Source organism: Chaetura pelagica, unplaced genomic scaffold (assembly GCF_000747805.2).
Source record: "Chaetura pelagica isolate M959 unplaced genomic scaffold, ChaPel_1.0 scaffold404, whole genome shotgun sequence".
Taxonomy (NCBI): domain Eukaryota; kingdom Metazoa; phylum Chordata; class Aves; order Apodiformes; family Apodidae; genus Chaetura; species Chaetura pelagica.
In genome coordinates, this window is record NW_009952975.1 from 33,130 (window position 1) to 46,561 (window position 13,432).

At 48.9% G+C, this 13,432-nt stretch overlaps 1 protein-coding gene across 1 annotated transcript in view; it reads right to left on the bottom strand.

Annotated features, from left to right (window-relative positions):
• SMAP2 (small ArfGAP2) overlaps positions 1–3,719 on the bottom strand; it is a 4,655-nt gene extending 936 nt beyond the window's left edge. Inside the window, exons 1-8 of the mRNA XM_009996337.1 lie at positions 3,582–3,719; positions 3,260–3,345; positions 2,319–2,397; positions 1,872–1,958; positions 1,389–1,470; positions 794–894; positions 513–678; positions 6–266 (exon numbers count right to left, since the gene is read on the bottom strand). Coding sequence (XP_009994639.1) covers positions 6–266; positions 513–678; positions 794–894; positions 1,389–1,470; positions 1,872–1,958; positions 2,319–2,397; positions 3,260–3,342 — 859 coding nt within the window. The 5' untranslated portion in view covers positions 3,343–3,345; positions 3,582–3,719. The remainder of the gene's footprint in view (positions 1–5; positions 267–512; positions 679–793; positions 895–1,388; positions 1,471–1,871; positions 1,959–2,318; positions 2,398–3,259; positions 3,346–3,581) is intronic.
• Between the last annotated feature and the right edge of the window lie 9,713 nt (positions 3,720–13,432).

Here is a 13,432-nt window from a genome sequence, read left to right on the forward strand (position 1 = left end):
GGGAACTGCTGCCATGCCAGCCACATAGCCAGCCTGCTGGGCAGCCAGCAGCCCGTTGGGGACACCGATGACAGCTGCCTGCACGTTACCCACATATCCTGCTGGAATGGCCATGGGAGTCACCATCCCTGCAGCTCCAGGCTGGGCCATCATTCCCACCGAGGGTGCCATCATGCCTCCCATCATGCTGCTGGAAGGGGCCACGCCAGGGAAGCCAGGATATGCTGCTGCAGGATATGCCATCTGAGCTGGGGCCATGAACATTGCTCCTGGGAAGAAAGCAGAGAATGATGAAGGGAAGAACTGCTGTGTTCACTGCCAAGGGCTGAAGTGTTGACCTTCAAATCACAGACTATCACAACACTCACTTGGCTGTGACATTGAGACTAAGCTGCTCATGATGCTACTTCCCAGTTTTCAAGAACATTTTTGTCCCACATCTTTGCTTGTCAGCTGTCAGGACATCCCACCCACTCTGGATTAGTGTATAGCTCTATTCTGAGCTCTGTTACCTTGTGCAGGCAGCTGAGGTGTTTGGGAGCCATACAAGGAGAGGATGGAGTCTTTTGAGAGCTGCTTCTTCCCCACTTCCTCCCCTTTGCCTCCTGGCTCAGGGAAGAGATTCAGGTTTTCAGGAACAGACCCAGCACATCCAGCTGTTGGCATAGAGCCAGTGACCTGAGAGAGAGAATACAAGTGCAGCAGCTGCTTTCAGCACTGGGGGAAGTCACAGGTCCTCACCTCATTCCCACATGGAACCAGGCTTTGCCAAGCACTGATGCTCCCTACTCACCTTCCTGGAGTCAGAGTTTGATCCCACTGATGCAAAGAGATCAAGATCCTTCTCCAGGCTGCTGGGCCTGCCGTTTGCCACCGTGGTTGTCAGGGGAGCATCTGGAGAGACAGAGCTGGGATGGGTGCTTGGGCAGATGGCTGCAGGCTGAGGGGGCAGCCTCCTGCCAATTAAGCAGTTTGCACATATGTCACACAACCCAGTGACCCGACCTGGAACTTGCTTCAGCCAACACATCTTGCCAGCTCTTCACTCATCCTTCTGGTGCCCAGAAGGAACTGGCTCAGTAAGGAAGTGCATTGTGCTGGATCTGTCCTATTAACCTCAGAGCAGCCAGGAGCCACACTGGCTCTGGAGACCACTACAGCTTCTCCTGCAATACTACAGGCACAACCAGAGAAGAAAACAAAGAAAACTACTTCTGCTGCAGGCTGAGCACTGTGCTTGAGTGGCACTGGAGGAGCCGAAGCAAAGCTCTCTACTCCACCGATCAGCTCTTGCTCACCTGACATGGAAAATAAGCACTAAAGGCTGAAATTCACCAGACCAAAGATGGTGTGTGTGGGCACTGCAACAAGCCTGAGAAGGCTCTTACCAAGTCCCAGCAAGTCCATTACTGGTTCAGTAGATTTAGGAGAACTTTTTCTTGACTGCTGCGTTTCTTCTTTCTTTTGAGGCTGGGGAAAGAAAACACCACAGGTCTTGTGCAAATGCTGGTTTTACTCTTTGGAGGCTTTAATGAGAGATTAACTCTTAAAATCCCTATTTGTCCCTGGACATCAGTGGCCATAACCCACTGTCAAATATGTATCTGCTAAGCTAGGAAAAAGTAACTGCTGAAGCTGGCAAGGGGAGTGGGGGTGGGTGGATTCCGATGTGCTCTGCAGCGCAGGGCAGAGCAGCTCTGCTTAGTGTCTGCCTGAGCAGAGGAAAACAAGTTACTACCATCAGTGTGACCCAATGCATCCACTGCTATGACTGAGGCCAGAAAAAATGCTTCCATATCAAGCTGGATTACCTCTGCTCTGCTCCAGAGAAGCCTTTACAACTGATCCACAACCATGCCTTTTGATCTTACCATTTTCACCTTCTCAAAGATGATGGGTTCCAGTTTTCTTTCTGACACTGGCTCATTACTCCTCTTCCACTTGTCATCCTTTTCTTTCTGAAAGGAAAAACACACTGACATGAGGGTCAAAAACCCAGGTCATCATGCCAAGGGAGTTCCTACAGAGCCCTGCATGATGCTGTTACCAATCTAAAAAGCCTCAAAGAAACAGCTAAAGGCCCATATTTGAAGCTGGTCCTGCTCTGAGCAAGGAGTTGGACAAGAAAGCCTTCAAAGATCTCCTCCAATTCAGATTCTTTCTGCAGAATGACAGTGCAACCAGCCTCAGGGAAGGGCTTAGTCACCAATAGAGGAAACATTTAAACTGCCTATTTTCAGAGTCACAGCTTACTCATAAGACAGACACACAGAGCTTCACATGTATTCAAGCTTCTGTAGAAGGGATTGGGAACTAACCCTAAAGGCATTGATGTCAATACTTCGGTCCATGTACTTCTTCTTCTCATATTTATCCCGGATGAAACTCTCCACAGCTCTGCAAGCAGCTTGTTAAAGAAATGCTTCAAGAATAGAAGACTTACATAGCATTATTTGACATGTGGATACAAGGTACAGGCTGTAACTAAACTAATGACTGTTTAAAGAGCATATCCAGCAGTAACGTGCTTAAAATAATTTAGTGTTGGGTCCAACTACTTTAGCTACTCAGTTTTTGCCTGTGGGTTATTCCAAGCATGATGGTGCTATAAAAGGTACATGAAATCAGGGCTTAAATTCCTGGCATATTTTCTTCACTGATGTATATTTACTCCAACCATCACTTAAGAGCATCCATGTCATTAGCCCAAGTCACACAGTGGCCAGAGAAATGGACTTTGCACATACTAAAGCACCTCAGCCAGCAGCTTAAGACAAAAAAAATGATGGTAGAGAGGTGCTCCTGTGTTCCTTTGGGTTCCCATCACTGTACCCCTGTTACACTGGGCATTTAGAAACCCTCCTGCAATGTAAAAGTTACAGCTCAATTTCTCAGATAGTGTTAGGTCTTATCGGTCTTCACTGAGACTTTTAGATGCTCAGCACTTTTGAAAGTCAACCCTCCCATTTGCCACAGACCCTGAAGTGGATCTCACACAACAGCTTCAGCTTGTAACCTTGGGTGTTCCAGTTCTCCACCCTCATAGCCCAGAAGAAATCCTTCCAGCTCTCCTGTGCCTCCCTCTGCAAGGAAGCAGCCTGGGGGTGAAGCACAGCTGAGGGTGCCTCACTAGGAACTCATCCTCCCAGCTGATGCCCAGGGACATGGAGTTAAACCTCCTGGGCAGGGAGTGCAGCTACACAGAGAGACACGATGAAAAGGCCCCAGGTCTCCTCAGCAGCCAAGGAAGCAAGGATGCTGATCTGTCTGAGGTCTCCTGAAGTTCTCTGGCAGGTAGGCTTCATACAGACGATTCGCTTTGCCGTTCCCCATCTCCTGCATGCACTGCAAGGCAAAGGAACCCTTGAACTGCTTGTTTCACAGACATTAAAGCTCTCACACATACCAGCCCACCAAGCAAAGGTCTATCTGTCTTAACTAGAAGGCATATGTAGACTTCTGAAGCCCTGAAAGCCACTCCTCAGGCTTCACCCCCACATTTTTGGCCTATTCAGACTGTTTACTTCCAGGTTTATGAAGTGCCCCCTAGAATAACCCTGCCCAAATGTCACCCATGTTACCTGTATCTGCTCTTGTGTCCACTGGTCGAGGTTGACAGATTTCACCCTGGATATATGAACTCCCAGGTTCCTGTGGATCCCAGCACAACGAATACAGATGAACACACCGATATTCCAGGATGCCCATCGTGGCCCTGCAAAGAGACACGAGTGTTTCACACCACCAGCTCAGCTGGAGCTGCCTTGAGCAACTGAGAAACTGCACCGAGTGAACTGGGACTGAGGCCTTTACATTTTCATCCAGATTAGAAACTGGAATTAAGACACCAGCAGGAGCTTAAAGGTTGAGCCCCAATCATTACATTTAGAGCTAGCATTTATTGCCTCTCTCTTCCATTTCTCTTCCATTTTGAGAGCTTTACCCAAGACAAAACTCTAAGAGGAGGAGGGAAGAGGCATTCAAACCACCTAAGACACTACAAACCCTGAATTCATCTTGCTTAAAGAGCCATGTCAATGTAAGTCTGTGCTCCTGCTTTAGCAATGGAGAATCTTTCCTGGATAGCTTTCCTGCAGTGGAATCAGCTCCAGAATATTCACTCTTGCTCTAGGAAAAGCAGCACAACAGACTCAGCATTTGGCAGATGGAGAGCACCATCCAATCTGCTGTTATGCAGAAGGCTACAGCTGAGCAAGGAGAGCAGCACAAAGCCCAGCACTTTGGCCACCAAAACCACAGAGCGAGGGGCAGATCCCTGCGCAGCAGAGGGACCTGCAATCCTGGCAGCAGAGGGACCAGCAGTTCACTCTGCAGTTCCCAGGGCTGGGAGCAGAGCCCTGGTTTGCATGCAGCTTCAGGACAGGCAGGAGAGCTCCAAGGTGTAGAGGGAAGATCATGCCAGGGGAAAAAAAAACACAGGGGACAGATTAACAAGCTTAGTTTTACTCACTGCAAACAGTTCTTTGAAGGAAACCCACAGCAAGGCACTGCCCAGGGGGTGGCAGAGGGCCAAGGGCAGCCCCACCAGGGGCAGCCCCCTCCCAGGCAGGGCCAGGAGACCCTGCCCATCAGAGCCCTCATCCTGCTCAAGGAAAACCAGCCTGGGGAGCAGCCCCCTGCAGTGCAAGAGGAGCAGGTCTTAAAACTAAATCATCTGGCTAGAGCTGCTAGCCAGCTGCACAGCTAATGTGGGCTGTCAGCAGCTGCACAGCTTTCAGCATGGGCTGGCTATCACTGGCCACAGGTAACTGGCCCAACAGCCACAGTGAATTCACATCCTGAATAAAGGACCCAACAGCCTCCAATAAACTGTGCAGTCCCTTTTGCAGGGACCACAGGCATTACTGCAGATGAGCTGTTCTGTCTTCTCTTGCCATAATTAAAATAGCAAGCTGCAGAGCTAATGAGACTGAGGTGGGAGGGGGAAGAGGGGGAAAGTGTAATTTCAAAATCCTAAAAAAGCAGCACTGCATTTGACTCTCCTGAATATGCTAGAGAGTTAACAGCTTAATTGCTATTCACTGGAAAAGTCTCAGTATCCTGAGGGATTTGGTGTTGCTAATGCAACTAGTGGCTCATGGTCCCTTCCAGGGCAAAGGCTGCAACCTCCAGCTTCCCCCTAGAACCTATTCCAGCTGATTCATGTTATGATTTTTAACAAGTCTTTACTAAGTCCTCTGGCCTGTCCTGCCTTTACTTTCTGCTTTTCCACCAGAGGAGAGGCCCTTGAGAATGATACTAATTTCATAAAGCTGACCGAAGTCACTTCCCAGCTTTGCAACAGCTCTTGGTGAAGACCTCAACAGAAGCATCTTCATGGCTTGTTCAGCATTATGCCTGTTGTCCTCAAGGTGAAGCCAGGAACCTTGATCATTTATTTGTGGATTTCGCTCCCAGATACACCCTGAAGCCTGTAACGTGAGGCTGCTGGCAGGATTAAGCATGAGATTCAAGGTTAGATTTAAAGTCTAGATATATTTAGCCTTTATAGGACTAAAAGGATTAATAGTCAGCTAGACATGGATGAGGGCTGTAGTAATCAGCTCGCTGGCTTGTCACATGTCCCAGCTCAAGACACTGCAACCTCCTACCCTGCGATGCCACACACGAGTGACTCAGTGGGACAGTCTGTTACACCCACCCTGCTCCAGTGTCATCCCATTTGTGATGCAGGGTCTGAAACAGCAAGGGCTGAGCACAGGACTGACAGGGTTTGGGCATCCCTGCAGTGCTGTAAGAAAGGCTTCAGATCTACAGACTGGAAGAAATGCCAGAAGTTTGGGGATGTGGGGCTCGTTTTGTCCAGAGCCGGGAGAAAGGGCAGTGAGCCCAGAAGCTGAGCAGTCTGCTCTCTGACATGGTGATGACTCCAGAGCCAGAAGAGCAGGATGCTTGGATGGTTCTCCCAAACACTGCCTGGAGCCTGCAGCCAGCTCCATAGCTCTGCAAGGCACGTGGCTTTGGACTCAGCACCCCACACTTCTGGACAGAACTAGGAATTTTTTCAGCCTGGTTACACAGCCGTGTATTCTAGCAACACTACGACAGAAGAAGAGGAAGCAAATATGGCTACACCCCTCCAGAGTGAGAAGCTCCTTCAAGATAAGCAGCTGCACAAGAGAATCACTTGCCTGGACAGCAGCAGAGGGTTGGCACAGCAAGGTGCAGCACCACAGGGAGGAAGCTGCTGTTCCAATAATCAGTGCTGAGCAGGACGGAATGTGGAGAGGCAAATACCATTTGACCAGTTGGATCAAACTCCAAATAACTTTGTGGTCATTAAAATTATAATTTGGTGCCTTGGGCAGCTAGGAACACTTTGCTGAAAGCAAAGGGTATCTATCCTAAGCAAGACAGCCCATCCTAACCAAGCTGCCATGGAACGTGGGGAGGCAAATAACATTTGACCAGTTGGACCAAACTCCAAATAACTTTGTGCTCATGAAAATTATAATTTGGTGCCTTGGGCAGCGAGGAACACTTTGCGGAAAGCAAGACAGCCCATCCTAACCAAGCTGCCACCAAGGAAGCAGCTGGTCAATGACCAAATGTCCTTATGTCGGGTCAGATGCAACACACGGAGGCACCAGCCCAAACTCACACACTGTGATACCTTCAGCTTTACTGGAATCTAAAGCTCCCAACCATTAACTAGAACAACATTTTGACCATTTCATTTCTTATAAAGCACTTAGTTCTTCAGGCAGGGGGGGATGGGTTCTGATGCAAACATAAACAAGGCTCCTACTTCCCTCTTCTGAGGCCACTGTGAAGGAGCTCACCCTAGAAACCACACGAGTAAAGATCTGGCTGAGGAAAACTTTGTACAGTCATTTCCCCAGTTTCACATGCCATTTGCAAGGTGTCTGACTACAGAAAGCCCCAGGTGGTTTTTACAGATGAGAGCTCAGCCACACATTGCAGCACTTAACTTCCTAAACACTAAACTGGGCTGAAGCTCCAGTGACAGCACTGACAGAAAGGGCGAAACACCTCGCAAGTTAAGGGCACAGTTTTTCAGATAATGTTTTTATATTGCTTAGTCACTTTGAGAACACCCCAGCAGCATTTATCAGCCTTGCCACAGCTGCTGTGGAGCTGTATCTGCCCTGGCAGCCTTTCTGCACAGCCCAACACGCACCACTAATAGTTTGCACGAGGGCACAGCACACCACAGGGAGCACCTCACCCTCTGGGCTCACTCAAACGTGGAAGCTGGGATGCAGGAGGGTTTAGGACAAGGCTAACAGGACCATTTAGCTTGTTAAGTTACTAGAAAGAAAGATGAAAGAAATTGGTCCTCACAGGAATACTCTCACTAATGCCACAAAGATAGTTCCCTGGGGGCTGGCGTCCTTGCAGTCACTAGATGGCTTCAGAGCTTGAGGCCCCAATGAAAACCCACCTCTTAGGTGCAACACTGGGAGGTACTGGTCTGATACTGGCAGTGTCAGACATGTTAACATCCCTGGTGAGCAAGTGACGTGGCACCAACTTGAGCTGGGCACAGCTCGTTCCAGCTCGTGCCCCGTTCATCACCTCATCTGTGCACAGACCCTTCCTGGAGGATCCCACCTGTCTGCAGGGCAATGAGAGAACAAAGAACACAGCAGTTCTGGGGAAGAATGGGATACTAATCAAAACAGATTTATGAGCCCAGCTATACACTCAGTTCTGGCACAAAATTAAGGCTAGATCAGACCACTTTGGGATACATTCCTAGCCTGGCTGTGGTCAGAGAAAGATCACAAGCTTAAAAGCATCTTCTGCTCAGTCAGTTCTCAGTTTAGAAAGCTGCCCTGAATACTCAACCCTATTCCTGAGTGAGAATGCACCACCATCCAGCAGAGACTAGAAAGCTACGTGCCAGAAACTCAGCTGCCCAGGCAGTGCTTCCACAAGACACTTTCACAGCCTGTTTTACATCCCAGCCTGTCAAAATAAACACCACATTCCAAGCTGCTCATCCCAGCTCCAGTTAGCATCCAAAGCTGGGATCATTAGTGCCTACAAGGACTGTCTGAATGAAGAATGATCTGCCCTTTCTGAAAAGGCTCCCAATTCCCTTTAAAACCCCAGCACAGCCTGGCTAGTCCCCTTCACACCATATCTTAGCCCCTTAGAGTTCACACCCTTGAGTGTTTTTAATCAAGGAATCCTGAGGGGATTCACTCCTCACCCTTTATTCAGGCATTAGATTTTTGGCTCAAGCTACTCATGTGCAAGTCTCTTCAGTAATAACCCTCCAGAAGGCATTTAAAAATAAAACAGAAGTTGGCTGCAAAGCCCACTGCTCTTTTGAGAAGGAGGGTCAGGAAAAAATAGATGCTTTCATGGGCAGGAAGGAGAGAGCATCACTATTCAGAGCCTAAAGAAATATTCTTCATGCAAACAATCACTTGCCTCGCAGGCTCCAGGCCTGCAAAGGCCCAGCTGTAAGAGGGACATGTGCCCACTCAGCCCATTGATCCCAGCAAACACTGCTCCATGTGTTGGGCTACAGCATCATCCAGCCATCCCCTCAGCACTCCCAGGGGAAGGGGATGTGGGAAATCCTCCTTGGAGTGGGATAATCCCTGCGAGGGGACATTCACATCCTTCCGGAGGAGCCTCCAGCAGCGCCTCAAAATTTCTCATCACGTCCCAGCTGAAAAGCTGCAGTTTTTGCAGAGCCAAAGGAGGAAATAACCAAGTATCCAAGAGCTTCCTTTCACTTGTGGTTTCCTTATTCTGGAAAGGGATTGCTTAACGACTTACTGAAATTCGTTCTGCTCATAGAAAAGGGATGACAGAGGCTGCCTTACAAAACAGTTTCCTCTGCTCTTCACTGTAGGTGCCTGTTCTACCAGTCAAGTGTTCAGATTAGCTTGAGAAAATGAGGTAAACTCCACTAGTGAGTGAACAAGTACAGTTAAACTTCACTTCAAGCTCTCTAAATTATGTGATTTAGTTATTAACCCAGGCTAGTTGGTTACTGGCCTGAGCCTACAGCCCCATCCAGGAATCTGAGACCTTGTGAAGCACCAACACTTGCAGGTACCTCAGACTTAGCACCAGATCACAGAAAGACACTGGGACCCTGTGAACCATTGATGCTGTGAGCAAAGAGCTCTGTTGAAAGGGAGTTGTGGAGAAATGCAGATGCCACCAAGTCCTTAAAATACCTCCTAACAGAGGAAAGAGTCCCAGCTCCTGGGCTGCTTTGTGCTTGATTGAGAAGCTCTTCCAGATCTAGAGCTAAACATGAACTATTTTTCACTATCGTTTACCAAAACACCTTGACACTCACAAGGAAAGGGCACAACCTGGCCAGCATGGAATGGCATGTTTTGCCAAAAATAGAGGTAAGCAGTTTAACAGGGCACAGGTAAATCCAGCTTCCCAGTCAGAGGAAGCTTTGCTCTAAGTCAGTTTCTCTTAAAAGCTCAAACTTTTTCTGTCCCAGATTTCCTGGAACACGTGAAGTCATCACTGTTCTGGATCAACCTGAAGGAGACCAAAGCTATTCTTGATTCTCAAGTTGATTTTGATAACCTACTTGCATTTTTGAAAGCTGAATTACCTGTAAATTGCAGAGACATTTTGTGCAGAGACTGGCACAGGAGCTCCTGAGCCTGTTGGACACTTTATGTAAGTCAGCTGGGTTATCAGAGAAAAACTCCATTAGAAGTTGCAGCTTTGCTCTAAAAATCACATGGTAGTTTTGGGCCCTTCACATACACCCTCTGCAGCCCCTCATCACCCAGCTCTCCCTTTCCCAGGGGAGTCAACCCAGCTGGGCCAGAAGAGCAGGGGTATTAAGGCTGACATGGCCTGCTGAGATGCCCTCTGCTTGGAGGATTATCTTTGTTATCTCTTTCTGGCAGAGACAGAGACATGCAGCCCTGCACGTGACTGGGAGATCTGGGGATCCTTCCCTGAAGGGTATCTCCCTACCACACTCCTAGGTACAAACCAATTTCAGAGTACATTCCCACTGGAAGTGCTCTTTGACTTTTGTCCTTCCTTTGTGGCTTGGGTGGGAAGTCACAGCTCACTGCCAGCAGGTGTGTGCACACAGAGCTGGGCTGCCTCCCAGCCTGGGTCTCACCTCATGGCAGCACAGCTCAGGCTTCAGATGAGGATCGTGGAGAGATAACACCAACCTCATGGACAAAGTTAATTTCTGAACATTCAGACTGACTAGAAACTAACACTGCTTTATGCACAAGGCTGTTCCTTTCTGACCTGACTTCAGAAAACAGCTCAAAATCAGAAGAGAAAATGGAGCACTTGTTAAGATAACTGCAGCACATTGTGACTGCAGAATTAAAATGAGTATCCAAGCACACACACATCCCTCTGCTGAGCTGCCATTACATAAGCCTGAGCTTCTTCCCAACACAAGATATTCCAAGGCAAGCGAGAAGCTTCAGTCCCACCACTTTGGTTTCCAAGCCCACTGCAGGAACCCGTAGGCACCACTACCCACTTGCTCAGTTTTCCCATCATGATCATTTCTTCATCACATGCAGTTGTTCTAGGCAGCTATTAAAAAAAAAAAAAGCTACTCTTCATTTTGCTTTTACTGAAAAGGAAATTCAGCTGCAATTCAACAGTCTGCTGATGGAGGAGCTGAGTCACAACAGATTTTTGATGATTATTAGCAACATGTTTTATATTAATATCCTTTGGTTGGACTAAGCCAACTGCAATAAGCCCACTCCCCCATTCCACTTGAAGTCACCCTACATTAACCACATCTAGTCTAACCCATGCCTTTTATCCTGCTCTTCCTACTTCCCACCCAATATTTAACCACCTCTGACCAGGTATTTTTGAAGCCCTCTTTCAGACTGCTTGAAGAATCAGAACTCTGTTGTGTTTAGCAACAGTTTCCCATCTAACCACTACAGTTAGAAGAAGGGGTTGGTTGTGGCATGGAACCCACAGCTCTCATGAGACATGAGGGACAAAGGGAAGAGTCAGACAAACCAGGAGGAACACAGGGCAACCTTAGCTGATGGACACATACAGCAGTCCTTGTTGGTGCTCCCTGGGGAGGAACCTGCCGTTCTGACGTCAACCAAACTGGATCCAAGGAGCCTGTTGGATAGATAGGACTGGAGGAGCAGAGGGGAAGAATTTGGGAGAGGGAGAGAGTCAAAAAGGATTAGCAATATGGTACACGAGAGTAGCACAGAGCTTTAGTCAGAAAGGCAGAGGAGAATCCAGTTAATACGTAACTCGGCATATTTCCCATTTACTGGAAGCCATCTGAACACTTGGGTCAAGTCCACCTTGCACAGATGACACCACATCCCTCCACCTGTGTTGCAATTCCAGCCTCCAGACTCATTCTGATGTTCAGCAACATGTCTTCTGACATGTACTCCAAACAGCCTGCTTGTCACACTGTCCTACACACAAGAAACCACACGAGCAAAGAGGAAGGAGGCAAGAGACCTCACCCAACTTCCTCCAAAACAAGAACATCTGACCACCCCAGTGTTTGTTGTTGAAGAAGCAAAAACCACTCTGAGCTTTCTTCCTGCCACCACCAACCAGGGGCTGGTGATTGGATTTCAGACCCTGGCAAACAACTGTTCACAGAACTGCACCTCACCTAGCACAGCCAGGAAGGTAAAAACTGGGCAACAATCAGATGTAGGTAAAAGCAGCAAGTCTTCCAGGCAGCCCTGGAAGTGCTGAAGGAATCCATCAGGAGCTGGGAAATGCCTGGCCCCTCGTTAGCACAGAGCTGCAGTCATTAAGCAGCTGTATCTCAAATCAAATGTGCTCTTTGCACAAGCACACCTGGGGCTGGTTCCCACAGCCCAGGCAGGAGGTAGCAGCTCCCTCCAGCAGGCAACAGGACCAAAATCAGGCCTTCCTTGCCCTCCCTGCAGACCAGGAGCAGGGCCCTGCTGGGAGAGCACCAGGGCAGCCACAGTCACCAACCCACAGCCCAACAGGCTGCCCTGGCTGCACCAGCCCCTGGGCAGACACACCTGGCTGGGGAGCTCTGCAGGCACAGCCAGAGTCTGTCTCCTGTGGCCATGAACTCCCTGTGCTGCCCTCAGGAATGAGATCTCACACCTCCACGAAGCTCATTAGTGCAGTGGGTAATTACTTTGTCTGATTACACAAAAGCCTGCTCTGCATGAGTGAGGCAACCCACCCACCCAGGAGTCACTGGCAGCTCCTGGCAGTGTTGATCTGGGCACTGGTTTGACACACAAATGGAATGCTGCACTTCCAGGAAGTACCATGACCAGGAGAAGCTCTGCAAACATATCAAAACAAGCACCCTGGAAGCACCAGGGGGATGTGTTCCACACTGAGCACCTCATGCCTCCAAAGACCAGATCAGACAGCCAAGAGATAAGTGATTTGCAACCCAGAGGCAAGTTCTGCTCTGCCAACACCACCTGCAACCTACATGGTCAATCAAAGGCAGGTGTGAAATGCATTTCCAAAAATTCCCTACCTCCAAGACAGCACAGGTTGTTAGCACAGGGTTACTAGTTTCAGGGTGTTTTGGTTTTTTTTTTTGAGCAGGGCTGAAAACAAACCTTAATAGCTCCATTTTTCATGCTGTTCAGTGGAGCTCTCTGCAGTTTTTAGAGGTCACACTGAGGTGACTAAGTCTCCCACATGGAAACACAGCCCCTGCTCCAAGTTCATTTATTGCAGCAACAAGCCTCAAGTTCAGCTCTTCAAATCATTATAATAGCTCATTAAACCAGGATTTTGGGGAGGCATGGGCATAACATTAACCCTTTGGCTTCAGGAAAGTGAGGCAGTTCAGAGCAGCAAGCTACAGAAAGGCACCTTAATCATCACAATTAACAGTTAATTCGCTTGTTTTGCCTTCTAGAATTCAGACATTCACACCCGACTTCCTCCCTGTCCCACTCCACTCCTTTCTAAGGAAAACAAGGATCACAACATGCCTCAAAATCAGTATTAAGTGGGAAAGGAAGCACAGGACAAAATATGAAGTCCCCCCAGGGGTTGCAGGGCAGGTTCCAGTTCCTCCCTTACTCACACTGCTCCTGCCCGATCTGCACAGGAGGATCTGCTGCTCCCACTGACAGGATGTGACTCCCCAGCTGGAATGCCCTCCAAAATTACACCACGCCAGCTCTCCAGGTCCCTCTGAACACACGACTTCACCAGCAGAGCAGCCCCCACAGGCGAGGAGGTGTTTCCGAGCTGACATTTCCATCCAGCCCCAGCGCACCCAGAGCCAAGGGGTCCCCTGAGCAACCGCGGGCGGTTTGTGCTCACGGAGCGACGGGCAGGGCAGGGGGAGACCCCGCAGGGGCAGGAGCAGGGGCAGCACATCGCGCTCTAGCGACCTTCGCTGAACCAAACTCCGCTGAAGCCGCGTTCGGGTTGTTGGGTTTTTCCAACCTCCGGCTCAACC